Genomic DNA, 27,626 nt, shown 5'->3' on the forward strand with positions numbered 1-27,626 from the left:
TTTTTAACTAGAATATGTGTGTCGGATATGTATTGAACTACATAATTTTGTTTGATTTTGATATCAAATTGAACATTAAAATCAAACTCAGATATTAAATAAAATCTTTTTAACTCCAAAATAAATAAAACAAGAGTAATAATTAGCTCAATGTTTTTTGTTTTTGAGCTGCCTCATGTTTTGAGTACTGCTAATAAAGAAAACAATACTAAAAACACTTTACTCCCATTTAAAAATTTTGCCCAACTCGATTTCAAATTTAGTCCGTATCTAATGTAATTACTCATAATTTATATAAAAAAAAGTTGAAATATCTCATGGGTTTATATATTCTTCATAGATTTAGAATTTTGTCTTTGTACTTTTATTTTTAAGAATTTATTCTCCTCACTTTTTGTATTTCAAAAATTAGGTCTGATTTTTAACATTGTTAAATTTGGTAGTGATGTAAATAAAAAAACAGTGTTCTAATGAACCTAAATTTAATTGAACAATTGTAACCGTATAAATAATTGAATCTAAATTTTAAAAAATAAAAATAAAATAATTTCTTAAAATTAAAAGTATAATTTTTTTTAAATATACACATAAAATCACCGAAAAAGGTTGATTTATGAGGGAAAGGGGGAAATTAGGGACGAAATTTTGTGCGACAATCAAGGGAAAACATGCTTGTCATATGAAAATGACGCACAAAACTGTAGCGCCTAATTATTTTCTGACTTCGGATTGATTATAATATGAAATTATGGTTATTTTAATTTTTAAAATAATTGAACTGTATATTAAAATAGTGTTTATGGTATTGCCATGGAATAATGGATAATTTTGGACTCCACATTTTGTGGGAGAAAATGTTGATTTTAAAATATATTTAGGGAAATGGGGTTCGCTCTTAATTTGATTGGTATGGACATTGTTGTTAAGGTAGAAGGATGTGGTTCGAGTGTGCTGAAACATATTATCTTCTTATTTATGGGTTAGGAAGGGACTATGGATAGTTTTAGGTATTATATAAAAAAAACATATATGATTAAATTTTGGAGAGAGAACCAGAAAACGTGGGAAGCATTTTCTATTGAAAATACGTACCGTAGGATGCATTTTTTAACTCTTTTAATACATTAGCTCATTTGGTCAAATGATTAAATGTTAGTGGTTTTGTCCTTTAATCTCGGGTTCAATTCCTCCCCTATTCACATTTGTATTTTTATTTCATTTTGTTTCAAGTTTTGTTTTTATTTTTAATTAATGTTTTTAATATATTAGCTTCTTTAGTTAGATGGTTAAATAATAGTGTTTTATCCTTGAGTTCTAGATTCAATTCCTTTTTTAAGCACATATTGTTTAATTTGTTTTTAATTAATAAACATATTGTTTTCAAGTTTTTTTTTCTAATTCATATTTTTAATTAATATTTTTTATTTATAAAATCAAATAATTATTTTTAAATATCATTATTTTTAATAAATATAATTTGTATATGTGTAATATTTATTTTTTTAATCCATATCATGGGTGTAGTAAATTTTAGTATTATATATATTTTTTATGTGTATTTGAAATATTTCACATATAAAAATATTTAAAGTATCATACCCACGACAAAAAATAATTATAATATTTTACATATAAAAATAATAATGATGTTTGAAATAATTATTTAATTTTATAATATTAGAAATCAACATACCCACAATATAGGTGGAGAAAATAAATATTTGACATATAAATATTATATATAAAGAAAAATATATAAAAAAATTAGTTGATGTTTTTAAAAAATAAAATATATTTAACAAAAATGATAAATATCAATTTTATCAAAAATATATTTTTTATTATCTAATTTACAATAATTATTTGATTTTATAAATAAAAGAGTTATTAATTAAAATAAAAAAATTGAAAACAATATATTTATTAATTAAAAATATAAAAAAAGCTTGAAACAGTATGAAATAAAAAATATAAATGTGCATAGAAGAGTAATTAAACTTAGAACTCAGATTATTTTACTATTATTCAACCATCTAACTACAGAAGTTAATATGTTTAAAATAATAATTAAAAATAAAAACAAATTTTAAATTTTTTATATATTTAATATATAAAATATTAACAGGAATTAATTTAATAATTCAAAACTATATATAAAATGAAGGTGATTTGGGTATATGATTTGTTTTCTTTTATACTATATGAAAATGTTAAATTTCAGTTGTAGTTACTTTATCATTTGAAATTTAATTTTTATAATTTAATTTTTAAAATAATTTTATCTCTATATTTTTATAATTTATTAGTTAGATTAATTAGTTAATATTGTTAACTTTTCTATTATAGTATTACATGATTATATATAATTTGAATGCCATTACGGTCTTTGCTTGGGTTTGCCTTTGTTACATTATAATTAAATGGTCAAATTTTAGTTTTGGTCCCTATACTATGTTGAGACTTGGATTGAGTCCTTTTCCTTTAATTTTTGAGATAATTTGTCCCTCTATTTTTGTAATGTCATTAGTTAGCCTAAATAGTTAATAATATTAACTATTTCAATTACAATGTTTATGTCATTTGTTTCTTAAGAACACTATTACAACAACAACAACAAAATTATTATGACGGCATTGAATGGGTGTTTTTAAGAAAAAAATCCACATCAGCATTTTCAATGTTATTTCTTTTGTTACATTAGTATCAAATGATTTAAAAAAAAATTAAAATGTCACCCCAGTAAATTTAACAAAAGAATTTTAGCGATGATAGCAACTAGACTTGGATTTTTAAAATTGAAAAGTAGAGTGACTAAATTCTTAAAAATAAAAGTAGTGAGATTAAATTTCAAATTTATGAACTATATAGGGATTTGAAGCATATTTTAACCTTCGTACTCACGTACTCCCGCACTGGCAACAATGTCAATGCTAATCGAATTAAGATTTAATCTACAAAAATTATATTAGTTAAATATTAAAGGTAACTGAATCAAACCAATATTTTACGAGTTATTAGTTTCTAAAAGTTTAAAATATATATACCCTTTTAGTTATTTTCATTCATTTATATATATGTATATATATTAAATATTTATTTTTCTGTTATAAAATATAAAAATTTAAAACTAATTATAAGCTAAATAAAAATATAATTTTATTCGGTTTGGATAATAGAAGCTTTTTTTTTTAATCTTATATACTAAAAATTGAATTGAATCATAATAATTAAACCGAAATTGATAAAATCAAATAAAAATTAAAAATTTTTATTTTTATTTTTATTTTCTTAATTTTTTTTCTCAGCCCTATTTCATTCACTGCAATAGGTGTTCTTAAATTATGAGTTAATATTTTAAATTGATATAAACTTTAAAATATTTTAGTTGAATTATCAAATTAAAATGGATAATTATATAATGTGAACTTTTTATTGATGGTATATTCACCCAACTCATTATAGCTTAACTTGAATTATTATTTTAGGTCGACCTGATTCCATACTCTATTCACTGATTAACTTTAATGGTTCTGATTAAATTACAATGAATATGATTGACGTGTCGTGTTAGTTAGGAATTATTCATGTTATATTTTAAACTGAAGTCACATAATTTAATTAAGCCCACTTCATAAAATTAATCTCTTTTCTGCTATTACAAAAGGACTATTTTGCTTGTTATTATAAAGTAGAGGGATCTTTGCGGTCATTTTAAAAGTATAAAAATCAAGATTTTTGTACTATGATGCATAAACCTGTATCCTAATTAAAATCTTTCCATTCAAAAAAAATTTTAGGAGGCGAAACTAAATTGAATATTTTTGCAATAGTAAAAATATAATTTTATCATTTTAATAGTCTATATTTTTATAATTTTTAAAAGATTAAATCAAAATTTTATCACTTTGAAGGACCAAAATATAATTTTACCATTACTAATTTAAAATTTTATAAACTATAGAGCTAAATAAAAAATTTTCTATTTTAAGGGACCAAGACTCCTACCAGCCCCGGCCACCGTCTCTAGCCCTCAACATTTTTAACTTATTATTATCATAAAAGAAATATCATAGATTAAGTAGCATACACATCATGATACATAACAACCTTTGCGATCTCAGAATGCAGAAAAGGGATCAAACAGGACGGAGAGACATCACATTGCCCGACAAAGAAGGGATCTAGTAAATGCATCTAAACGCATGCCGGAGAAACCTCAAAACAATAAAAAGCCAATCATTGGTAATTCATAAATAAAATCCAGCCAACTTCATCCACAATAAACCTTTACCATACCAAATATATATGATCTCATATTAGCAAGTAAAAATGAGGTGAAAGAAAATGATTTACAGTGTAAGATTAAGAATTAAATCTCTTATTGTTCAATTTCCACCAGGTTTTTACAACGTTTTTTTTTTTTGGGGGGTGGGGGGCTTAAAACTTGAAACTTGTCCAGTTTCCCTTATGTACAACAATTTCAAGGGGGAAGTTAAAATGATCAAAGAAAAACACAGGCATGCCATTGGAGATGGCATCTCCACAAGCTTGGCAGATCACTCAAGAAAAAAAGATATACCCTCGAGCCAAAAAAGCCTACACAAATATCAGGAAACACAAAAATGGATAGCCTCCAGAATCGGCAGCCGCACCAGAATTTATCTGACCCCCTTCCAATATACATTACACAAAACTCATCTTCCCTCTGCATTCATAAACCAAATCATAATTCATATAGACCTTGAACTCCTTCCTACTCTCTGATCCAGTCATCAGAGTTGCTTGTCAAAATTGGGGTTCAATAACACTAGGGATCAATTACGTCACTCATCAATGGCGCTCCTCTCTTGTGCTACTAGTATTCTTCTCTTTGGTACGGAAATCTTCCAATCGCCGGTATTCTTCCCTCAGTAACCTATCCAGTTCGGGATGTTTCTTTATCGGTTCTTTCTGATCTCGGAAGTGATGGAATGCCCTGCCGGATATTTGTAAATACTAGTTCAATTAACAGCCTTAGATTTGTAAGCAAGAAACCGAAATATTATTTCATCTCCAAGAATCAGGATTCTTTTTCTACATACTCATTTTCAAACATAAGCATGCAGCGCTCGTTTCAAAGCCATAAATGTTAGGCAAAAAAAGGAAATTACCAGTATTTTTCAAGGCCATAAAGATTGCCCTTATGATAGAAATCAAGGGTAAGTTGTTCAAAATCGTTATAAAGATCATCTCGATATTTCTTCTCTAGACCATAACTGAAAAAAATGAAGAACGTAATCAGTACACATATAGAAAAGAAAGAAGTAAAGAAAACAACTAAAAATGAACCAAAATTATCTTTTTTTTTGGATACCATCAATGTTACCTATAAAATCTGAAAAGACACTCTATCCCATAATTGTAATTTGCAGCTGCATCTTCAAGAGCAAGTTTCCGGAACTCATTATACATAGAAGGGACAAACATGTCCCTGAGGAAATACGACCAAAATCTGTATAGTGAATTCATTTCCTGCATGCATAACCAAGGGGAACCATTAGAAAAGTTATATTTCTTAACAGCTGGAAAAATGCATTCAAATGCTTAGCTATAGTAGCTTTGCAGCATTGATGATGATATGATTTAAAGAAACAAGAAACATGTCCAAACAGATATGAAGTCTTAGGAATACCATATATATGTGTATACGAGGATAAATCAGCTATTAAACATTAACACATATTCAGGGCTTCAGCTTCCGTTAAGGTACAGTGATTACAAATGGCAACAATGGGGCAAAAAATGGAAAGAAACTGAACAACTCATTTTTTTGTAACGGAGATTAAACAATATAAGATGTGCAATAGTGGCTTTTTCATTTAATGTAAAACAGTTCTTTAATAGCTCAGAAAGTTCAAATATAAAGTCAACCTCACTGCATCCAATTCCCGACTTCTTCCTGTCATTCAGGCAGCGCTTGTGAAACTTTAGGTACCTGAATGTAAAAATATAACTAAATTAGCCAACTTTTCTTCACAAGTGCTCTCTCTCCATCGCTCCCTCCCCTCTGTAAGGAAGTACAAGTGCACGCTGATGGACTCAAGAACAAACCACAAAGTATATTTTTTTGTGCAACAAAAATCTCATCAAGTCATGATGAGCATAAGTATACACAAATACATATATATTAGGGAAAAGATCCACCATTCCTTACTTCTGTTGCTTAAAACCATTTTCTTCTAATAGCTGATGACTTGGATGCTGAAAAGGTGGGAATGACTTTGGCAAGGAACCGACTGGTGGACTGCTGGAAAGAGTCCCATGTGGTGAACAGCTCAACTTCGAAGGCTGCCTAGGGCTGTAAAAAATTGAAGCTTAGACATCAATTAACTCGGGAAAATCTCATCATCTAGTCAATTTAATTAGGTTTAATTTATATTTGAAACCTATAGTAACAAGTCTATATTCTTGCACTCTATAAAGTAAAGGAAGTTACTACTGAAAGAAAGCAAAAAGAACTTACAGAAGTCGTGATATTTAAAGTGAAGAAATGGTCACTTATAACTAACCCGTGACTATCTGGGGGAGTAGAACCAAAGAAATATCCAACTGAATTACTTGGTGGACTTTCTGATATTATTGCAATGGAATTACGACTAGCTCCATGATTCTTTGAATTGCCGGAGAAAAATCTCTGCTTATGGAATGACTGTTGCTTGGAGAAGCCTTTATTTTGCTTCCTTCGGGAACTCGATCCTCCAGATTCTTCAAGATTACTGCTCCCAGCAGCATTTTCACCCGTCTTCAGATTTGATACTCCTAATGCACCCCTTGGAGACCTTGGATTTCCGTCTTTATTTTCATAATTAGAATTATTCTTTCTACGCCTAGATCGTTTAGTTTTCAGCTCCTGCTTGCAACAATCATGTTCCAATAATTAGATTACAGAAAATAAAACAGCAAACGAGAAATTTATTAATAAATTAGAAAAAACTAGTGCCAACCTGTTCATAGAAGACAAGACCATCATTTATCATAGCAGCAAGCTCACTGGATATGGCCTTTGAATCTTTTGCACCAGCTTTTGATCCTTCAGTTATCCCACTATTCTGCACATCAGAAGAAAAGATATGTTCCGTAAAAATAGAACCACAACCATTCTACAGTTTAATACAAGTAAAACATTACCCAAAGAAAGCATACGCTTACAGGCATAAGCTAAAAACAGAGAGAACATACCAGTCCCAATTAAGATTAAAAAAAGTGGAAGAAATTGGGAGGTAAGAGATGAAAGGGGAGTAGGGGTGTAATGAGACACCGATGCTCGCAAGCTACTTGAGTTTGACTTGAAAAGAACTCAAATTTGATTCAGGAATTATTGAGCCGAGCTACAACTCAAGTAGCTCGAGCTATTGATCAAAGCCCAATTCGAGCACCATACGGCTCACATGCCTAATCAAGCTTTTCATTAAATATACTTTTATATTATGCAATGACATTCTTACCCTTATTATATAGAAATAGTTTTAAGTACAAACAAACTCGAGCTTTTGAGATTGAGTAGCTCAATTAAGTCTCGAGCTGAGTTTGAGCTTAGAAATTGATGTTTGATCAAGCTCGAGCCTTGAATTTCAAGTGAAGCTTGAGCTTACCACTATTTGGGTTTGACTCGGCTTGATTACACCCCTAAAGAGGAGGGGAGAGGAGTGAGCAGAGCCAACTATTCGCTCTTAATGTCTCTAAAAGCTAAATCACTACCGATGTGAAAAGGAAAAAAAGTTATCCATCAATTTCACCTGAGGAAGAACACTGTCCCTCTTGAATGAAGTTTAGAATGCTTCAACTTCACAAAATGGAAGCATTACATAATTCATGTATATGCTTCATAAATTCAATGCCTGTGAAAAAACTGATTTAGATGGGGTAATTTTTCTATACATATGTATAATCTTTTTTGAATTGGATTTCCATTGGATAGCAAATATAAGTCGGGGATTCTTATCTTCTCTGATGATATTGAACAATCAATATGATACTATTGAAGGTCATGATAGTAAGAACAACTATTATAAATTACTAAGTAAAAACACAAACTTAGATGCTCCGATGCACCAATCTTTAAACATTAAATACAATAATAAGGCTGAAAAAGAATTCATACAGAGCTGTAAGACATTACCTGGGTAACAATCACAAGTCTCTGAACATCCTGATCATTGACCATGTCATCCTCTTCCTCATCCAGTCTGAAAAAAAAATGCCATTCAGATGTTCAAGGGATCATTATTAGCATTTGAAAGCATCGAAATAAGCCTTTATTCAGATGCAAAAATTTTCCTAGCTCAACACTGAAAGAGATAAGCCATTAAATACATACACAATCTAGTACCTGTTAAATGCAGAAAGAGTTTTTGTTGTTTTTTGCTCCAGCTCCAGCTCTTCATCCAGCATAAATGTATGTGCAAAATCATTTGACAGGTCAGCAACATTCTGTACTACTACAGCTGGCGATAATTCCACACTTTCAGTTCTGTGGTAATTGAACCTTATGCGATCAATTCCTTGTAACTGATCAATATCTGAGAATTTAATGTTGGAATCAACAGTTAATTTCCTGTTCAAGTTACCATTTCCACCAGAAAATGCTCATTTCTCACCATCTAATTGAACTTGCACGGCTGCATGTTTTCTGTTACTTTTATACATCACTTCTGCATGATTTCCCTCAGCTGGTACATGATCCAAGCTCCCACTTTCCAAAGGAATATTGAAGTTTTCTTCACAGATGTCCTTTGAATTATCTTCATTCAGATCATTTCCACAGGAATCAGTAACATTCTCTTTTGGCTGGTACTGAGTAGCCTGAGCTTCCGACGACAATGTTGTTGTTGAACCAACTGGGATCCACTTGGACCACTCATCACGTCTTCGTATCTTGTCACCCTATAATATCAATTACCAAGTAGAGACAAGGTCATTGAGGTGAAGAATAGCATCAAAAGGCAGTATCACTAACCAATGTACCCACACAACAATGACAGATAAGACACAATTTAAACGGTATGAAAATAAGCACCATCACCACCATCAATTCATAATTATAGCTAACCAAACTTACTATGAATTTGGTTCAATGGGTAAATTAAAGCTAACCATATGGAGAAGATAAAAGTATATCAATTCAGAGGTCAGAATTGAACATGTGGCCTGATCCGAACTTGCATACATTAGTAAAAGATCAAATTTCAGAACAGTAGACCCAAAAGAGAAATAAAAGTCTTAACCTGCACTTCTACAGTTCTAGAACTCTGAAGAGCATCAAGGATAAACTGTATGTCAGTACTCATTCTCTTAACCTGCAACTCAGAAAGTGAAAAAACCACACAAAAGCTTTAGTTCTCAGGCTAAGGAAAAAAAATGAAGAGATAGAAAATCTATTCAATCAGTTAATGATGCAACAACCATAAATAAAACAGAAAAAACCCAACGACACAAAATACAGCAGTGGCACACGCCGCCATATAAGCTAAGTAGTAGTGAGTTAACATACTCTTTTAAAGTCTGCAATTGTGGAGACTGGAACCCATCCTTGATCATCCATCAAGGAAATCAGGTAATGGTCATTTTGAAGATTTTCATCACTAAAAAAATAAGAGGGTAAGAAAGGTCAACAACTAATACAAAGATATGCGCATTATGTAGCGCTGGAAAAACAATTAAATCTACAGCAATCATTAATGAAAAACAATCAAAAAGTTCATATTTTTGGCCTCTTAATGTGAGCCAATTACATGGAGCATGAAACTTATGCCAAATACCTAAGACTATGATTGCTATACCAAAAACTCCAATGACATACAAAAGATAATTGATATGAGGTCATAGAAAACTTTCTAAAGTGGCTACCACAATATCAGTTTTATGTAAGAGTTCTTGTCCCTCAGTGGCCCCATTAATAACGTGTGCGCACAATCAGACTTGGAAGTGCAAAGATTTACAGCAAATGAATCAATCACCTACTAGCAAAGCACTAAGTAAAAATACCCATAAATGCCAACATTGATAATGGCATCTATAAATGGGGGAAGTGGAGGAATTTAGAAGCAATTCTAGACTGCGGTACCCAGAAAAAAAGATATTAAATAAATAGGAGGCAAAGAAGCCTTCCTCACCTGAAATAATACTCGATTTGTTTCATTATATTAGCCCTCAAAGTTACCATCTCCGGAGGGAGCACAGTAGTCTCTGGATTTATAGGGTATGGAACAAAGCGTGGAGAATGCGGTCCCCTAATGGAGCCTGGAGGAGCGATAGGCACATAGCACAAAGCTCCTGAAGGTCATAATAAAAAGGAGTTTACTCCATGAAAGGCATAATACAAAACAAGAGCTGAAAAAAGAACAAAAGGCAGTATCATCCGAGAGGCTGAAATACACACCTTACCTTGCTGGCAGACATAAACAGCAAGGAAGCTTGACAAAGTAAGAAGTAATGAAACATGTTGTAGTGTTTTAAACAAAAATACGGGGATTGAGATATTACCAGGGTAACCTGGACCAATCATGAACCCAGGAGCTGGACCAAAGAATGGAGGTCTAGCAAAAGATCTCGGTCCAACACCTGGCTGCATGGGAATGGGTTCTCTAGGATTAAATGCCCGTTGATGGTTCCAGCCAGGATTAAAATGTCCACCAGGTTCTTGCACATTGGGTCTTCTATTAGGGAAGTTGGCAGGATAAGCATTGGGATCTCCTCTGGGAGGAAGCTGCATATTTCTGCTGGCATCAACACCTTGAACTGGGGGACCAAAGGCTTGCATTGTTGTCTCAGATCCAGATTTTACCAACTGAGGATCAATACCGGGAAAAGGTCCAGGAACAGGGTGGTAAGCATACCCGGGTCCAGGAACTGCAATGTGTGGTGGAGGTACCATAGGATGAAAAACAGCTGGCACCGGTGGTTGATAATAAGGTAAAGGTACAGGAAAACGAGGCCCAGCATTAGGATTGCGTTTAGTGTCTGACTTCTGATGGCGTGCTGATGAATGCTTATAATAAGCATTGGGGTTTCCAGATCCATTTGATTTCGGCTGCCCAGCTGCTCTCTGAAAGACCCAAAAAATGAGAAAGATGATAAAATTAAGGTACACTGAGACAACAATTTGTTCAATTTTTCTTCTTAATTGCAAGGAAGAAAAAAAGAAGTACATTGGCAACAACTAAATATATCATGCCTCAATATGATGACCCGCAATATAATCATACATAAAGGTAACAGAAAATGCAAAGAAGAAGCAAACACAGACAACCAGACTGACTGAGAATCAGAGATGGCTCAATGATGTAGGGAATTCTTCAAAGGGAAGTTATATTCCACAAAGGTTTATTAAGAACACTCATCTGACATATTTCAATTCTTCTTGACATGTGAAAACAACTCCTACAATCATCCTTTTAACATGTCTAACAAGCGGACGTCATGAAAGGGTGGTCATTGCTCATTAGTCAATATAGCTTAGTCTCTCTAGAAGACTTTTAATTGATATAAAGTGATCAAAGAAATTTAAGAAACCAGAAAGCAATTGACTGATATTCAAATGAAATATATAAGTAAAAGAGGCTAAAGACCTGGTCTTTCAAATTGTCCTTTTTAAAAAAGAAAACACACACACACACACATTAGCACTAATAATTCCATAAGACACACTTAGTCTACCAAAACAAACTCAAATTACACCTAAAGCTAGATCAAATTTATCCAAATTTCACACTCATAAACGTGATCAATCACCAATGCAAAGACTAACCTGACCTACTGAAGGGTTGGGAGATAAACTGATATTCAAATCAAAATTATAAGAGGCTAAAAACCTGGTCTTTCAAATTGTCCATTTGAGATCACATTAAACCTAATAATTCCACATGACACACTTAGTCTACCAAAACAAACTCAAATTACATCTAAAGATTTCAAATTCATCCAAATTATACATTCACTCCTAAAAGCGATCAATCACCAATTAAACAAAAATAAACCCCAAAAAGCAATGACGAACCTGCTCTACTGATGGGTGTGGAGCTGCTGGGGCACACACATCAGCAGCAACCTGAGGGTTGTTGTTTAGAGGGGTTTGTTGATTCCCACCAAGGTCAGGCCAAGATTGGGTGCCCATAACAGGAGCATCACCCACTTTCTCCCCATCAATTGCAGGAGTCTTCCATGGTGACTTGACCTCGTTATGACCATCCCCTGCTTCATTATCAGCCATTACCATAATCTCTACAACCACCCACCAAAATTCTCCAACAAACCAAAAAACAACCCAAAGTCAGTAAATCAATTCAATTCGTAACAAGAAAAAAAGAGAGCATACAAACAAACAAAAAAAGCACTCTTTGATTCACTAAATGAAGGTGTTATTCAAAAAGATCAAAGGTTTTGGGGTGGGTTTTTAACAGTATTAAAAAGTGGGGTTTTTTTGGGGGAAGTATTTGAGAAAGATTGACAGTTGCAGATAGAGAGACCAAGGAAGTTTGCAAAAGTGATTAGTGAGGGTTAAAAACTTCAAAAGGCCAACAAAGGCATGAATGTCTGCTTTACTTTTTTGCTTTGGTTTTATAGTATTGAGAGAGAAATAACTATTGCCAGGGCAAGTTTTCACTATTTACACACTTGAGCTAACGCAATCTATATAGCCGGAGACGAAATAGAATTGGATTGGAAGTAGGAAAAGAAAACGTGGCTTGGGAAGATAGATTTTGCGTAGGATGGGTCACATCAAAAACCCTAGATTCAGAGCTTTTGGGTCGGCCCGGATCCGTTTCTATAATAAGAGACCCTTATATATTTAGAAATGGCCCAAATTATGTAGGTTATTATTATTATTATTAAATAAAAAACTTACCTATAGTTATTTAAAAAAACAAATTATGAGTTTTACTTTGATTAATATCCTTTTATATCAATATAAAAGGGCGTGAGTTCGAACATGTTGAAACATGTTTAAATTAAAATCACGATAATAAAATAAGACGAATGTAGAAGTGTTACAAAAATATTATTATTTAAATTTGATTATAAAAATATATAAATATTAATATAAATTTATTTTTTTTACCAATTTTAAATTTTTGAATGATGAATCAAGTCAACGCTATTTAAAAATTAAACCCAAGTGAGCCGTTCGACCCGTAAATGCCTTTTGATGAAGAAAAAAAGTTACTCATTTAAATTTTTAATTTTATATTTTAAATTTTATTTTATTTTTAATAATAAAAATAACCATTCACTAAAAAACATTTTTATATTTTAAATATTAAATTATTTATTGAATACAAAAGAACAGCTAAATGTTATTAATACTCGTTGGATTTAATATCACTAGGACTTGTTTGATATTTCATTCAAAAGGATTTTCAATTTATCTATACTATTATCTTAACTCTTAATTAAGGTGGTGTTACTAAACAGCCGAATACTAAATTGATTAAAAAATTACTATGAACTTTTTATTTTAAAAAAAATTTTAAATTAAGAGTTTCTATCTTTTATATTTTTATAAAATATTATTTTCAATGTTCTCATTTAAAAACCTTTAAATATTACATTAGAAATTAAATATCAAGAGGAAATTACATTAGAGAGTATTCCATAAATAAGAATTTAAATTAAATATTTTTTATTAATTTGGATGTTAACTTTTTTTTATTTAATATTTGACATTTTTAGTTTTCTCATTTTTAAAAAAAATTATATTTATCAAATAATATATCATTTTCAACACTTAATTTTCAATAAATGCCATACTATTAATGTTTATTACACTCAACATTAAAAATTTAACTTTTATTTCCTAATTTATCAAACAACACCTTTATATCACCAACTCTATTTTAAAAAAAAAATAATTTAAAGTATTCTATACACTTTCATTTGAATAACTACCTTTATTAAAAATATCACTTGCATTATAACCTATCATTCATTTGGAAAATATTTCTTGCCCACAAATAGCGTACCAACTCATTTTAGTATAGATGAACAAAGACATTCAATTGTGTATTTCAATATTAATCTATAGTATGTAAAAGAACGACCAAAACATCATTTATTTTTATCATGTTACTAAATTGATCAATATTTAAAAATATCGACCATATAAAACTTTAATAAGGATATCTTTTGTACTTATCATGAACCATAAATATAACATATTGTTTTATCTTTGCTATTTTAACATAATATTATAATTTACCTTTCTAAACTTTTATATTTTTTATTTATTTTTATAAGTTAAAAAAAACGCATTTTATGAGAAAAGAATCTAATATGCTACTTAAAAAGTCAATGAAATTCTAAAACCATATCACAGTCGTTTACTTAAAATTAATTCATAGATAAGAAATTTTTGTTAAATTAAATTTTTTATATCTTACTAGAATACACATCTTCCTACTAAATAAAAAAGAAATTAAGTTAAACAAATACTAAACAACTTTCCATCTTCAAAAACATTAAAATTTTTATCTCTAGTTCTAAAATTACAATATATTGTAATGCCATGACATTGTGATCACAATGCATGGAGTGCCTTGTTTTTGCACATTGTCACGATGAAAACATTACCTGCACAAATCGATTTCCTTTCTATCTTTAACACTTATCTTTCCGTATAAACATATGTATATAAAGGAAGGCATTAATATTAGGGGCAACCAATTTAAAGATGCAGGCAGGTAGACAGTTCTCTTTCATAAAAGGGGTGAGGACCAACCAAGACCAGTTCCATACCTGGAACAAAGTAGATCCTTTGCCTGTCAGGTCCCAGCAACTCACCTAACAACAAATTCTTTGCCTAATGAATCTTAACTCAATTAACTCAAACAAGATGAAGGCACAATTTCCAGACATGTTGGGCACTTTTTTTTGTTTATTTTTACAATAAACAACAGGTCAGAGCATCCTCAAAACATGTTGGCTGGTTCCATTCCCCATCTCGAATCGAGTGCAAAATATGTTGACCAAAATAATTTACATGAACAAACAATTGTCACTGAAGACAAAGGTGCCAGTTCACAAGTCGTTGTAGAAAGGAACACCAATAACTCCACTTGTTCATTCTGAAGGCAAGGATCCTCAACCACCGAGAAATATATGGAGAAAGGGGTTGGGAACTTGGGAGATTGGTAGGAGCTGGGGGTGCCTAAGTTAGGAATATATTAAGGCTTTGCTTTGTACGAATGATGAAAAGGAGTGAAGATGTAAAATTTGTTAATCAAATAGTTTAGATCCATAATCATTTTATACTTCGTAGCTTAATCATTAGATTAACAAAATATCCATCTGCACTCTTTTCCATTCTTCATACCAAGCAAAGCCTAAGCATGAAAGCAACGGTCAGGACCATATATAGCCATTGTACCTGCAGTTCGAAATCTCATTTTGTCCAATACTTGGAGCTAACGACTTCACAATCTGGTATGCTACACAGACTACCATCAAAGTAATGGAAACAGCAATCTATATGAAGTTAAACTTGAGGAACGCCAGCAAAAAAAAGGGCAATTTATGATAAGGTAAAACTAGTTTAAAAAATCACAAGAAACCAAGAAAATGTAACAATACCTTGGAAAAGTTTTGTCTCGCATAAAACTAAATTAAAAACATTCTGATTCATATAAGAAATAGTCACCATAAAACATCTGTCAATTTAAGAAAATGTTCAAAAAGAAAAAAAGAAAAAAAAGGTCATTGTTTGCGTAACACTTGAAAGCCTGAAAACAGCAATTGTGTCCTCTGCGAGGAAATTCTACCTGTTCCCCAACACTTTTCAAGAAACGAATATCCAAGCTGAAATAGTACATCTTTTTTTAAAACAAGTGAGGGGGAAAGAGTTCTAAATAGAAATAAAAATACAGGTTTGAGGTTGACTTTTGTTACAAATTTAAAGACCACATTTGCAAAGAGTGCCAGTAACTTCAGAATCACCAGAGTCGAAAAAAAAATGATTGATGCATCTATGAGAGAATCTGCACAATAAATAGAAGCATAAAAAAGAGTATAAAACAAAAGATTCATGGAAAAATGGTACATGATAAAGATGAACTAGAATTTCATATCTTAGGCAAAACCAAATAAGACTCTGTTTTCATGGTTTAACTAACTAAAATTTCTAGTCCAGCAAATGCCAGAATACAAAATGAAATTCAATAAATAAAATAAAGTGAGATGATGTTCTCTTAACTTTGAAAGGAACTAAATTATGAATGAATTTTAAACAAAATGTTGATGATTATGAAAATTGATAATAACCCTTCATATCAGTGGAGATAGATAAGCTAAGACTCAATATACCAGTCTTAAGACGACCAATCTTTCTCAAACAACAAAACTTAGTTTGCAAAACTAGTGTTAAACAATTAAATCCAAAGTTAAAACATACTAAGAGCTTTTTTTCAGTTGTTTAATACTCGTTAAAAACAATTAATTTTAAAGTTAAAATATCAAACAATATAACACAAGTCATCTCAAGCAATCAACAATTGAACTCTTTAGAACTTACAGAATAAACACCTACGTGCTTTCAGAAAGGCAAAGCAAGCTTGTACTACATTTTTATGCAATTCCTTTTTAGGCTTAGAAATTACATAACCTGCTCCTAGACACTACTCATCTCAAACAGTGTGAGATCATGATTAGCTTTATACAGTATCACAAGTCAGTCAATTATATTAGGTTTATCATTTTGACGGTCAATTACACATGCAAATCAATAGCTATAGAAATGATATATAAGTAACCACGAAATTATATACATTTACCTTGGGGCTTACCTAATGGCCCATATAAGGAGCACCACCACCAGGTTGAGACCTACCAGCACCGCCCTGCCCCAATTGTGGGTTATGATACCCACCCTGCACCCCCATCTGGTTTCCGTAGCCTCCTGCAACCTGATTCCCATAACCGGCAGCATGTGCTCCCTGGTTCGCAGCCGCACCAGTAAACCCTCCAAGCAGATTACCGATCCCCAAACCAGCTCCCTGTGAAGTGAGCAACGCAGTCAAAGCTTGTCCCAGAGCAGGGTTTAAACCCGGTGCAGCAGCAGCCACTCCAGGGTTAAACCCAGCAGCAGCAACACAATGGTTGAACCCAGCTCCAGCAGGCCCTGATGGTGCCATCAAATGACCAGTCTCTGACCCACCAGTCGAATACTTTCCCTTCTTAGCATGATGGTAATGAGACTGGCTCTGATGTTGCCCTTGGTGATGATGCTGATACTGCTGATGATGCCCACCAGAAACACCTTTAGTCTGTTTTGGCCCATCAATGGCCTTTTGGCAATGAAGAACATGACCTTGAAAATTCTTATGAGGCTCCTCTAACGCTTTTTTTGCACTCTCGACCGACCTATATACAAAAAGAGCAAACCCTTTAGGTTTCCCTGTCTGCTTATCAAGCCCCATTGGACCTTCTTCAATTTCCCCATACTGTTTAAAAAACTCAAGCAAATGCTCCGGGTCCAATTCAGGCGATACGTTACTAACAAAAATCTTCCTCTGGGTATACTCGGAAACCGGTGGACCAGTGGGAGGCGGAGCAGGAACCGGTCCTTGCGCTGCCAGCTGACAAGAAGTGGTTCGAATACCGATCTTCTTCTGTGGCTGTTTCAAAGCCCGCCGCGCCCCACTCCTATGTTTAAATAGAATAAAAGCGTACCCTTTCGATTTCCCGGAAACCCTATCAGTAACCGCTTTGCATTCTTCGATCTCGCCGTACTTTGAAAACTCGGCGGTAAGGGTTTCGGCAGTGGTATCCCAACTCAACCCGTGTACGAAGATCTTCCGATGGGCCGGGTCCGCATCCGCGAACTCCCGAACCGACGAGATAAAATCCGGGTGATTCTCGACCGCTTTTTTAATAAGGGTAATCAATTGATCTTTAGCGAACGGTTCTAGAATTTTCTCGACCGGTTCGTCGTCGGATTCATCTTCTCGACCCGCTTCTCTGGGTGCTCCGTTTAAGACGGCCGCGTATGATGAACCTACTAAGGTTTCGTTTTCCGCTTCTTCGTCGTCCTCGTCATCTTCCTCCTCCTCCTCCTCCTCCTCCTCCTCCTCCTCTTCAAATTCCTCTTCTACTTCTACTTCTTCTTCGATTTCCTCTTCCACTTCTAGTATTTGCTGTTCTTCGTCCACGTTTGGATTCGGGTTCGGATCTTCGGGTATGTATACAGGTTGTTGCCGCTGTTTTTCTTGGACCGGTTGAGGTTCCGACGCTATTTTCGGGGGTTCTGAGTCAGAGGAGCTTTGCTTTCGCTTTCTGGCCATGGAGGAATTCAAAGATTTGCAAAATCAAATTTAGGGATGAACTGAGAATCGGGACAACCTAGGGTTTACTCTTTAAGTACTGGTATCATATTTTGTATGGGTCGGATCGGGCGCCCATGGTTTCTTTTGGGCTCAATAAACTTGGCCCACGCCTTTTTATCTATATTTATATTCCCAGCATCTTAAGAAATTTTATGAGTGAATTTTGACTCCAACCAAAACTTCAACTCCATCCCTTTCAATTTAAATTCCTTTCAACTTGAATGGTCGTAAAAAGACAAACACCTGAAACCTCAATTCACTCGAACCCAAAATAATGTCGTATTGACATAACTCCACTTGATACGCTCCACACTTTCAAAATTTAGCAATATTTTTTTAATAAAATAATAAAAAAATTTAATACTTAATTATTCAATACCTAAATTTTTAATTTATCAGAAACAACTTTAAATTAAACCGATACACTCAATTTAAACTAAAATCAATTCAACCCACACATTGAAATGGGTCAAGTTTTCGTTATTAATTCAATCAACTATTCCGATTTTTTTAATTATTGTCTAAATAATATTTTTATATTAAACATTATATATATTTAAAAGTATACTTAATTGTACTCCAAGTAATTATCTATTGATAAGGTGTTCATCTATTTCAAAAATTATCTGAATTCGAAATATCGATAATATTTTATAATTTAAGAACCTAAGAATATATATATCTTAAGGGCATATAAATAAACACGACAATGAATTTTATTATAGATAATCGAGTTTTTAATACTAGTGATAGACAAGAGCAATTTAGTGCCTTCATGATCATATATATATTATAGTAATATGAGTTTAAAAAAAATGAAATAAATAATAATGTTTGTATTAGAGTTTACTGGCACATGACATTCTATTTGAAACACTTATTTATAATTTGGGTAAATTACACTTTTACTCATTTCTTTTAATTTTTTTAAGTTATTAAATATTGTTTAATTTTTTTCTTTATAAATTTTTATATGTTAAATATAAAGTTAATTTTAAATAAATTATCTCTTAATTTTAAGATTTTACTTAATTGAAATAACTTTTAATATTGTCGTTATAAAATTAATGAATATTAAATTATTAACTTTAAAATATAGTTTTAAAAAAATTGATAAATTTATATTTTTCAAATATAATAAGAGTTAATCATGTTGATTGATTAAAGCAAAGTAGAGATAAATATAAAATCACAAAAACCAAATTACTGACAATTTTAACATTAAAACAATTTAATTTAACAATATATATAATAAATAACATGTAAAAAATTATTAATTATAATATTTAAATTAAAGTATATTATTATTAATCTTAAAATTATGATGAATTTTTGTATTATTTTAATATTAACTATATATTTTTAAAAATTAAATAACATTAATATAACTGATTCTAAATCAGTTAAATATTTTTAAAATTTTAATTTATTAATGATTTGTTTGAAGAAATTCATTAAAAAATTTGAACAATAAAAAAATATATTATAAATTTAATATACACAATTGACTCACGCATCGCATGGGAATACAAATTAGTATCATATATCTATAATATATATAAAAGCACGAGTTTAAATAAACATTTGAATCAATGGGAACACTCTTTAATGTTCATTTAATTGCTAAACAAATATTAAATAAATAAACCTTTTTAAATAATAGAGTTTTTATTCATTTGAACTATGCAGTTATGAATAATAGATAAAATCATATGAATTTTTTTTATTGAATAGAGTTTATATTGGTTTGAACTATAAAATTGAGGATATTAATTATTAATAATATATATTATTTTAAATAAATTATCATTTAATTAGTGTTACATTTATATACTGGTTAAAATTAAGATTTATCATTATAAATAGCATTCAACATATGGAGATTATTAGTATTAGTACGTTTGAATTGTCTAGAAAATAATGGAATATTAAAGTGATGATTTTTCTAAGATAAATCAAGTCATAGTCAAATGATAATAACATCGAAAAGTGATGAAAGATCATTTTAATTAATGCCGAGATAAAAAATTATAATATTCATTTATCATCGTTGCACATTTATTTAATTCGTAATACATGTTATACTAAATTTATTTTAAATTCACCCCTACTTTCCCTTATCATTTTCTAATGTAAATGTTCTGATTAATTTTAATTTATATTATTTTTTAATTTAGTATTGTAATTGTAATTTGCAATTCTGAAGCAATTAATTGCACCAGAAGTCCAATGCCTTAATATTGATTGAAGATAATTAGATCTATTCATGAGTTGGGCTCGGTAAAAAAATGAGTAGGTCTAGATGATGATAGATTGAAGAAGAAAAAGATCAATATGAAAGACGATGATAGTTATATTGTAACAATATTTTAATTTGACATGTTTAATTTAACATACTTTTAAGTATTAATAATTTTGTTGATTGAGTTTGTGTCACAAGTTAACTCGACACTAACTCAAGTGATCATCAACGCAAGATTGATGACAACACCATGATAAATAACTATAGTGCATTTGGTATTATTAATATGATGTATTAACGTGTTTAAATTTTATTTTACTCACAATTTAATTTATTAATTAGTTTCAAACCGCACATTTCATTATTTATTATATATTATTTTTAAACTAACCTCTGTGTTTTAAATACTAGTTTCCACAAGAGTAGGCATGGGATAGACTTTGTAATTCTTAAATAAAATTAGAAATCCTATCACGTGTATGCGTGTGGAAACCATATATTTAGAACATAGATACGTGTTTATATATAATATACAATAAATAATGAAACGAATGGTTTGAAATTAATTAATTATAATAACACATGAAATAATATGTACGGTAATAAAATGTATGAAATAAAATGTATGGTAATAAAATGTACAAAAACATTAGATTAAATAGTGAGTATATATACAACTGATGGAAAGATAATAAAGCATGTATGATAAAATAAAAATACATTAAAAAATATATATAAAAAAAGTTTGGTTGATTGGTAAATTTAAGATTTTATTAATCTAATTAGCCCTACCTGAGTTGGGACCCAGTTGATGGATCAAAACTGGGACTTGTGGGTGCTGCTGATCGGGGAAAAAACATAGTCATACAACCAGTAGATGTGTCACTGAATTTGAATAAATAGAAGCACGCTGCATGCGCATAATGGAAAAGAAAATGAGATGTTTAGATTTAGTGAAAAAAGTGGCACCTCTCAAGAGTTGCAATTGAGAGTTCATAATATAATTTCTGGGTAGCAAGGGAGACCACCGGATGAGATGATGGGGAACCATTTCCATGATTCGGTTGAGTTGAAGTCGACAATGAAAGAGTTGGTTTGTGACCTTGAAAGGATCCTTGAGAAAACTCTTATGGAGGGTGATTCTCGATTTGTCTAGGAGCGTATAGTTGTTGAGGATGCTTGGAATGATGAGTAAATTAGTAGAATTAAGGTTATTACATCAATTGCTGCGGTGAAGATGGGAGGTTCGTGTCCGACATATTTCGAGGATCAAAATGGGGTTGTGGATCATATAGCTAAATGTGCTAATACAAAGGACTCTTTGCTCATTTTATTTATAGTTCTGCCGGTTTCAATTAGAAATTTATTGACTGAAGATAGTAATAGATCTAAATTCTTCTAATTTATAAATTGATTATTATAATTGCCTCTTTTAGAAAAAATCTAAATTCAATATAAAAAATATATCATTTACAACATTCTCATTTTCGTGATTAAAATTTTTATTATCATCTAAAAAACCATAAAGAAGAAGTTAACTTTTATTTACCTATGACCATTTATTTGGGCATACATAAAATCACGTTTGTCACTTCAGAAAAACTGAAACTGAACTGAACTAAACCTAGTAGTACTCCGATAACTCCCATGGCGGCTTCACCAAATAACCAACTTTCTGAAACTAAAACCCTAGACTCCGCCGCCCAAACCAACGGCCAAGATTCACCCCAACCTAGTTGCGAATCAATCCCGCCGTCCGATCCCCAATCAACGGCCGACACCAACCCCGGAGAGAAGCGCAAGCGGGACGACGATGACCCGACCCAGAACTCGTCTCCCCACCCTCTATGGAAAACCACCCTTTGCTCTTACTTCAGGCGTCAAGATGGGTCCTGCACTCATGGCAGCACTTGCAAGTACGCGCACGGCGAGGAGGAGCTCCGACCACGTCTGGATAACTCGTGGGACCCGACCTCAGAGCGAGCGAAAAAGGCGATGAAAGGGGAGAATGGGGAGAAGGTGGCAGAAAAGGAAGAGGAGGAGCAGGAGGTTATGATGACGGAGATGGTTATGGATGGCGGGGAGGACGGTGAAGAGTGTGGAGACCCTCAATTGAGTAAATGCTTGGTGCATTTGCCAAGGAAATGGCATGGGGATAATTTGAGAAAGTTTCTTAGTGAACAAGTAAGTGTGTTTTATTAATTTTGAAGTCTTCATATAAACGGTTTTGAAGTTTCTTGGATATTTTACACAGTTAATTTAATGTTAATTTTCACGTAGATCTATTATTAACAAATTAAGTCATGTATGTTAATTTTGAGTAATTCTCATGAAAAGTTAGCTCCAAATATATTTGTCACTCTGTTTAGAAAGTAAGTCATGAATGCATGTTAAGGCAATTTTTACATTAAAATAATTTACCAAAGTTGGACAAGTGATCTAGTTTGTTGATAGTTAAAGTTCAATCATGACTGACATAATTTGATAAATTCCATGAATTGCAACAGAATGTAACCCGAAGTTTTTTTTGTTTTTGGTTTTGTGTTTCATATGAATTGTTTTCTTCTTCTAGGGAATTACTTTTAAATCTGCAAAGAAAAAGAAAGGCATGGTGGTTGGTTTTGTGAGTTTTGAAAATGCAGAACAATTGAAAAGTGCAGTTGAGGTATATCTCATGTTTCAGTTATATAGAAACCCAATGATCCATAAACATGTTGTAAGTTTCTGACTGGCATAATAAATTTTGTTCAATTTGAAAGGAATTGGAAGGGAAATCTTTTGGCAACAAGAATTTGAAGGTTGCAAACGTCATTCCTCGACCATTTGAGAGGAAAGTGAAATCAGCAATGGCTGCGACTCTGAGCTCTCAACAGACTATTGATGATGCATCGATCAAGGAGAATGCAGGTGTCTCTATCGCTTCAAACGAGGTACAAGATGGTGCTACAAATTGTGATGGTTCTGCACTTGATGATTCCACCTCAAAGGCAAAATGTGCACGTGATGCAGTCACTCCCCTTGCTCATATGCCTTATGGTGATCAATTGGAGCACAAGAAGAATTCTGTCATGCAGATGCTCAAAAAACTTGTTAGAAACGCTTTTCTTCTGCTCTGTTTTTGCTAGGATGATTTTCGTTATTAATTATATCAGACTCACTGTCCTTTATTATTTGGCAGACGAGAAATGCACGTAAAGCATGTCCTAACGGTGTTTCACTTCCTCAGTGGGTTCTTCAGTCTAGGGAAAGAGGTATGTTTCACATTTACTCATTAAAAACTGATCCTCTCATTGAGCTTATATGTTGATTATAATAATTTTAATTTGCAGTTCAACAAGTACTCCATCAGTTCTTCTTTAAATCAGAATGAATGGTAGGGTCACTAATGGCTGTGCTTGTCTTTAATCTTGATTTGTATAGGCGGTCTTCCATGTGAAGTAGAAGGTATAATTGAATCACCAGTTGTAAATGGATACCGTAATAAGTGTGAGTTTTCTGTTGGATATTCTCAACAGGGAAAACCAACTGTGGGGTTCATGCTTGGGAATTTTAGGTAATACTTCTAACCTGCTTGGGAACCTCTTTTTAGCTGGAATTTGCCTCTAAAGACAATAATCCTTTCAGGGAGGGTGTGACGGCTGTTGAAGAACCTGTGGACTGCCCAAATGTTTCTAAAATTGCTTGCAGATATGCTTCAATCTTTCAGGAGTTTTTGCAACATTTAAGCTTCCCAATTTGGAACAGATTTAAAAATACAGGATTTTGGCGTCAGTTAACGGTATGTTTTTTCTTGAGCAATGGCTTTGAGCATAACAAATTTACCAAACTAGTACTAGTACTATTGCTGCCTTTAGTTCTGCTGCACTAAATCAAATTGGTGGTAAAGTCTGTTTAATTATATGTTCAAATTCTATTTCAATTTACAAGGTCCGGGAAGGAAGATCAGCTGGGAAGGTTGCAGATGAAAATTTTGAGGCCAATATTTCAGAGGTCATGCTCATTGTTCAGGTCTGTGTCTATTCCAAAAGCTCAATTCTCATCTTTCAGGTTACTTTTGTAGCTATATCTTGTTATTAAGATGCATGGGAATGCTCTGGTTAAGAATGAAGGAGAAAATACTTAAGCCTCAAGTTGTTATAATCTTTTCAGTTGGGTGGGTAGACTAAGTTTTCATCATGGATGAAGTTAAAATGACCAATATACTACCTTAGACAAACATATACTACATATCTGCTAACTTGTTTGTTATGTACTGATTGCTTAGGTTTGCTCAGTTGGGCTTGATGAGGCACAAGTAACCAATGAGTTTGAGAGGCTCGCTCAAGCATTTGCAGCAGGTGCTGCCGCAAATTCTCCTCCTCTGCCTTTAAATGTTTTTGTTGTTCAGGTAGTTGTTCCATTGTAATTCTTTTGTATTCTGCTGAATTTTATAATTTGCATCCAGTCATAATTCTTTTCTCTACCATTGTAATCGCGTGATCTAAGCCAGGTAGCATATGTTGTCTCCTCATCTAATGGCTCTTCCTTGTGGTCATTGTTTTCGTCCAGGATCATCAAGGAATATCAAACGTGGCACCAACTGATGCTCCATTGCGTTCAATACCCATCCCGAAGACGGAAAGCAGCCTTCAGCCAGAGACAGCCAATAACATCATAGAAGCTAGAATTCATGATTGTATAAGCAACCTTCGGTTTTCAATATCTCCAACAGCATTTTTTCAGGTTAGGACCTTGTGCCTGAGTTCCTTTCTTTTCTGGTTGAAACGTTTTTGGTGGTAAATCTGGATAATTTGCAACTGCAACTCTATTGCAGGTCAATACTCTTGCTGCTGAGAAATTATACTCACTTGCTGGTGAGTGGGCTGGTTTGGGTCCTGATACCTTACTGTTTGATATATGCTGTGGGACCGGGACGATTGGACTCACGTTAGCGCATCGTGTTGGTATGGTAATACCACCATCCAATTCCCTCCCTTCATCATGCACGATTGAAACTCTACATCCCTGAATATATGACATAGATTGAGCTCCATGTTGGATAATAATTGAAAAGAGTTACTATGCTGAGGCTTGTTGATTTTGTTCTTGTGAAGTATTAAACTAGTTGATTATGATTTCAGTTAAACTGTATATACATAGCAGATTCTCCCTTTTTAATAGCTGAACTTGTCTCGGCATTAAAATCTGCAGGTTATTGGCATTGAAATGAATGCTTCTGCAGTTCAAGATGCGTATAAGAATGCTGAGATTAATGGGATAAAAAATTGTAGATTCATATGTTCAAAGGTTTGATTTTCCTGCTTGCCTCCTTGCTTGATTTAATTATTTTGAGAGAAAAGGGGGGGGGGAGTATAGTTGTCGAACTGCATTTCTTTATTTCGTTATTTATTTATGTGCTCTCTATGAGGAACAGGCTGAGGATGTAATAGGGTCTCTGTTGAAAGAGTACCTCAATGTTTCTGAAAAACAAGGTCAACTTTCAAGTGCCTTAGAAAGTAGTGAGAAAAGAATATTAACCGGTGAAGAGAAAGATACATGCACAACCAATGCACATAATGATGGAGAGAGCTCGTGCCAAGAGCCTGAAAAATGTTCTTCAGAAAATGATGGAAAAGAGATCCAAAATCAACTTCAGGAAAGTTCCACATCCAAAGATGGAAATTCTTCGGTGCCACAATTCAAAAATGTTGTTGCTATTGTTGATCCTCCACGTATGGGACTTCATCCCACTGTAAGTATTTGTACTCTTGATATACCAGCAGTTGTATTTGTTCCAATTCCTTTAAGCTCTATGATTATGACATGTATTTCATTATTGCCTTGTTTAAATTTGATCCCTGTCAAGTAGCAGTTATTTTGAAGATTCTGGATCCATGCTGAATTCTCTCTAAAATTAGATTGCTTCACTGTTTTCAGAACCAGACCGGTCCATCCAGTTGAACCAGGAATTAGCTTGGGTACTGGTCCAGAGCAAGGGGTTGGACCAGTTGACCCACGAACTGGTTGAACCAGCAGTTGAACCCTTTTTTTCTTTTTTTAATATTTATGGTTTTTAATAATTTATTCAATTGAACCGGCCAAAGCAGTCGGATTGAGAATTGGTGGTTTGACCTGTTTGACAACAGGTCCAGTTTGAAAACCTTGGATGGCTTTAGTATTAGACACTGTTCTACTATCAGTTAATTTTTGCAAACCTATAGGTTTAAAAAAAAATTAAATGTAAATCTATCTCATCTTGTAATCTTGGATCTCATTTATTGTTTTCTGAAAAATCAGGTGATCAAAGTGTTAAGAACTCATGCTCCATTACGCAGGCTTGTGTAAGTTCTTGTTGTGAGCTTTTTATTTTGTTATTTTGGCTGTTTCATTCCCTCTCTTAGCAAACCTGAATTCGACCCTCATTCTGTTTCGTAGGTATATTTCTTGCAATCCCGAAAGCTTAGTGGCAAATGCCATTGAGCTCTGCACTCCATCTCCCGAGAAGGTTGAGAAAGGGAAGAAAGACAACCGGGGTTGGAGGAACATGAGTAGTGCCGGTTTAGCACGGCACAGAGCCAAGTCTATGCCTATTTCAGAGCCTTTCCAACCTGTAAAAGCCATGGCTGTCGACCTTTTCCCGCATACTCCACACTGTGAAATGGTAATGCTCTTGGAGCGATAGTATGGCCTACACTCAGTGGAACATGAATATATTGCAGAAGATTTAGTCGACAGTCTAGCAACATAAATTTTGATGCTCAAAGTTGAATCCTTCATGTTTGACTATTGTTTTTAAATTCCATAATGAAATTTCCCTGGCATGGGTGAACTTCCTCTTATTGTTGGTCTCTCTCATATATGCTACTATAAGAATTCTCTTGGTCGACCTTGCTTCAAACATTGAAGTTGAACCCCTTGATTCTGGTAAGTCTCTCTTACTAATATGTGGTTGGTTCAACTTGTTTGTCACGCTAATGGAGTTAGTGGACCTCAAAGAGAAAAAGTTAGGACGGACTTGTCTCCACCATGAATAGTAAGATTTCGTGGATGACGGG

The 27,626-nt window shown here is 32.8% G+C and overlaps 3 protein-coding genes across 5 annotated transcripts; 1 reads left to right on the top strand and 2 right to left on the bottom strand.

Annotated features, from left to right (window-relative positions):
- Nucleotides 1-4,335: 4,335 nt before the first annotated feature.
- Nucleotides 4,336-12,653, bottom strand: LOC107943087 (la-related protein 1A). 2 transcript variants are annotated; one of them, XM_016876820.2, is made up of 15 exons: nt 12,035-12,653; nt 10,522-11,083; nt 10,152-10,311; nt 9,530-9,620; nt 9,264-9,335; nt 8,637-8,922; nt 8,369-8,558; nt 8,159-8,225; nt 6,984-7,088; nt 6,549-6,889; nt 6,194-6,337; nt 5,911-5,974; nt 5,366-5,511; nt 5,151-5,255; nt 4,336-4,975 (listed from the first exon to the last, which is right to left on the bottom strand). In XM_016876820.2, the coding sequence occupies exons 1-15, from the start codon at nt 12,251-12,253 to the stop codon at nt 4,831-4,833; spliced, it is 2,697 nt and encodes an 898-aa protein (XP_016732309.1). In that variant the 5' UTR covers nt 12,254-12,653; the 3' UTR covers nt 4,336-4,830. The 2 variants fall into 2 exon arrangements, with proteins under 2 accessions (XP_016732309.1, XP_040946294.1); XM_041090360.1 differs by lacking the exon at nt 9,264-9,335.
- A 2,978-nt stretch (nt 12,654-15,631) lies between these two features.
- Nucleotides 15,632-18,504, bottom strand: LOC107943084 (UBP1-associated protein 2B). 2 transcript variants are annotated; one of them, XM_016876816.2, is made up of 2 exons: nt 16,812-18,504; nt 15,632-16,007 (listed from the first exon to the last, which is right to left on the bottom strand). In XM_016876816.2, the coding sequence occupies exon 1, from the start codon at nt 18,306-18,308 to the stop codon at nt 16,812-16,814; it is 1,497 nt and encodes a 498-aa protein (XP_016732305.2). In that variant the 5' UTR covers nt 18,309-18,504; the 3' UTR covers nt 15,632-16,007. The 2 variants fall into 2 exon arrangements, with proteins under 2 accessions (XP_016732305.2, XP_040946295.1); XM_041090361.1 differs by having other exon boundaries at nt 16,800-18,504.
- Nucleotides 18,505-22,159: 3,655 nt separating this feature from the next.
- On the top strand, nt 22,160-27,410 carry LOC107943085 (zinc finger CCCH domain-containing protein 24). Its single transcript, XM_016876817.2, has 14 exons — nt 22,160-22,776; nt 23,165-23,257; nt 23,352-23,681; nt 23,771-23,843; nt 24,013-24,145; nt 24,217-24,370; nt 24,520-24,600; nt 24,857-24,979; nt 25,141-25,314; nt 25,406-25,540; nt 25,783-25,878; nt 26,006-26,323; nt 26,869-26,912; nt 27,007-27,410. Exons 1-14 carry the CDS (start codon nt 22,240-22,242, stop codon nt 27,251-27,253), a joined length of 2,538 nt encoding a protein of 845 aa, XP_016732306.1. The 5' UTR covers nt 22,160-22,239; the 3' UTR covers nt 27,254-27,410.
- Nucleotides 27,411-27,626: the final 216 nt, after the last annotated feature.

Source organism: Gossypium hirsutum, chromosome D03 (assembly GCF_007990345.1).
Source record: "Gossypium hirsutum isolate 1008001.06 chromosome D03, Gossypium_hirsutum_v2.1, whole genome shotgun sequence".
NCBI classification, from domain to species: Eukaryota; Viridiplantae; Streptophyta; class Magnoliopsida; order Malvales; family Malvaceae; genus Gossypium; species Gossypium hirsutum.

Excerpts from the sequence above, each read along its gene's own strand:
- LOC107943084 (XM_016876816.2), bottom strand. The coding sequence starts at position 18,308 with ATGGCCAGAAAGCGAAAGCAAAGCTCCTCTGACTCAGAACCCCCGAAA.
- LOC107943087 (XM_016876820.2), bottom strand. The coding sequence starts at position 12,253 with ATGGTAATGGCTGATAATGAAGCAGGGGATGGTCATAACGAGGTCAAG. Across the intron at positions 5,256-5,365 it reads TGTCTTTTCAGATTTTATAG|TTATGGTCTAGAGAAGAAAT; the intron begins GTAACATTGATG and ends CATTTTTTTCAG. Across the intron at positions 4,976-5,150 it reads TATGGCCTTGAAAAATACTG|GGCATTCCATCACTTCCGAG; the intron begins GTAATTTCCTTT and ends AATATCCGGCAG.
- LOC107943085 (XM_016876817.2), top strand. The coding sequence starts at position 22,240 with ATGGCGGCTTCACCAAATAACCAACTTTCTGAAACTAAAACCCTAGAC. Across the intron at positions 22,777-23,164 it reads GAAAGTTTCTTAGTGAACAA|GGAATTACTTTTAAATCTGC; the intron begins GTAAGTGTGTTT and ends TTCTTCTTCTAG. Across the intron at positions 25,315-25,405 it reads CTCCAACAGCATTTTTTCAG|GTCAATACTCTTGCTGCTGA; the intron begins GTTAGGACCTTG and ends ACTCTATTGCAG.